General features: G+C 41.3%; 1 protein-coding gene across 1 annotated transcript in view; it reads left to right on the forward strand.

Annotated features, from left to right (window-relative positions):
* Positions 1–1393, forward strand: part of OAT (ornithine aminotransferase) — a 30439-nt gene that overhangs the window by 19969 nt on the left and 9077 nt on the right. The window contains exons 7-8 of the mRNA XM_012807784.2: positions 431–553; positions 855–983. Of these exons, the coding sequence (XP_012663238.1) occupies positions 431–553; positions 855–983 (252 nt within the window). The remainder of the gene's footprint in view (positions 1–430; positions 554–854; positions 984–1393) is intronic.

A 1393-nucleotide genomic window follows, 5' to 3' on the forward strand; every position in this document is an offset into this window, starting at 1 on the left:
GTTGTGGCGGGCGCCTGTGGTCCCAGCTACTTGGGAGGCAGATGCAGAAGCAGGAGACTCACCTGAGCCCAGGAGTTGGAGGTTGCTGTGAGCTGTGATGCCACGGCACTCTACCCAGGGTGACAGCTTTGAGGCTGTGTCTCACACACACAAAAAAAAAGTCTTAAAATGCCTTTAAAAGGCCATTTACTTTAAGTTTTCTTTTTAATACATTTAAGTATTAGAAAATGTAGGATGGTGTAACTTAAACCTGAAGTATTTGGAGCTTCTGGGAGTTTAATGTCCATGAAAGACTTGTGAAGTAAGAATATAAGTTAGCCCAAAAAATCAATTTGCATACTCTTAATAGGGAAATATATGGATATATAATTTCAGATTTCCAAGTGTGGTAGAAAGGAAGTTATTAAAACTTATTCCTTCTTTTTTGTAGCGTGCTCTTCAAGACCCAAATGTCGCCGCGTTTATGGTTGAGCCAATCCAGGGTGAAGCCGGAGTTGTTGTCCCTGATCCAGGCTACCTAATGGGAGTACGGGAACTCTGCACCAGGCACCAGGTTGTCCATGCTCTTGGTGATGAGGCCAAACCGGCTGCTACTTCTCTCATTTGTTTAAATTCTGCTGACAGGATAAACGCAAAGATAAATCATTTTTTCCACTAGAGGGAGATGGTATTCTAAGAGCTTAAGAACTTTCTAATGCTTAGAAACCTGCATAGAAGCTGACTTTTTACTGTCTCTGGGACCCTGGCGACTACTGGCTCTAACAAGGTGGAGGTTGAGGGGAGAAATGAAGGTTGCTATTTTCGCTGTGGAAACAAATATGCTAATTAATTAATGTTACATTTGCCCCCAATAGGTTCTGTTTATTGCCGATGAAATACAGACAGGATTGGCCAGAACTGGTAGATGGCTGGCTGTTGATCATGAAAACGTCAGACCTGATATAGTCCTTCTTGGAAAGGCCCTTTCTGGGGGCCTATACCCTGTAAGTTTAATGTCCAGCCTCTCTGTTCCCTGCTCTGCTGAAATATATCCCTGAAGTATTTTGATATCAATTGATTGTGACAGCATGCTTTTCAGATGGGTTAGTATTTCTAAGTGTGCTGTAGGTCACCTGGAATTAAACATCTGTAATAAAAGCATTTTAGGATTTCAGTATGTGACCTACTTGTTCAATTTTCACTGAAGAATTGAGTATGCTTTGGTATTCATTATGGCATTTGATTTGGGTAGAAACATTCTACTTCAAAGGACTCCTGTAGACTCCTAGTTTTTTCCCAGTGTTCATGACCACTAATTGCTTAAGACCATGACTGGTGAACATAGAAGTTGAACAAAAAAATGATATTATGTTGCCCTTGGTAGAGTGCTATGGTGTCATAGCTCACAGCAACC

The sequence above is a fragment of the Otolemur garnettii genome, unplaced genomic scaffold (genome assembly GCF_000181295.1).
Source record: "Otolemur garnettii isolate 467f Iridium unplaced genomic scaffold, OtoGar3 scaffold00075, whole genome shotgun sequence".
Taxonomy (NCBI): Eukaryota; Metazoa; Chordata; class Mammalia; order Primates; family Galagidae; genus Otolemur; species Otolemur garnettii.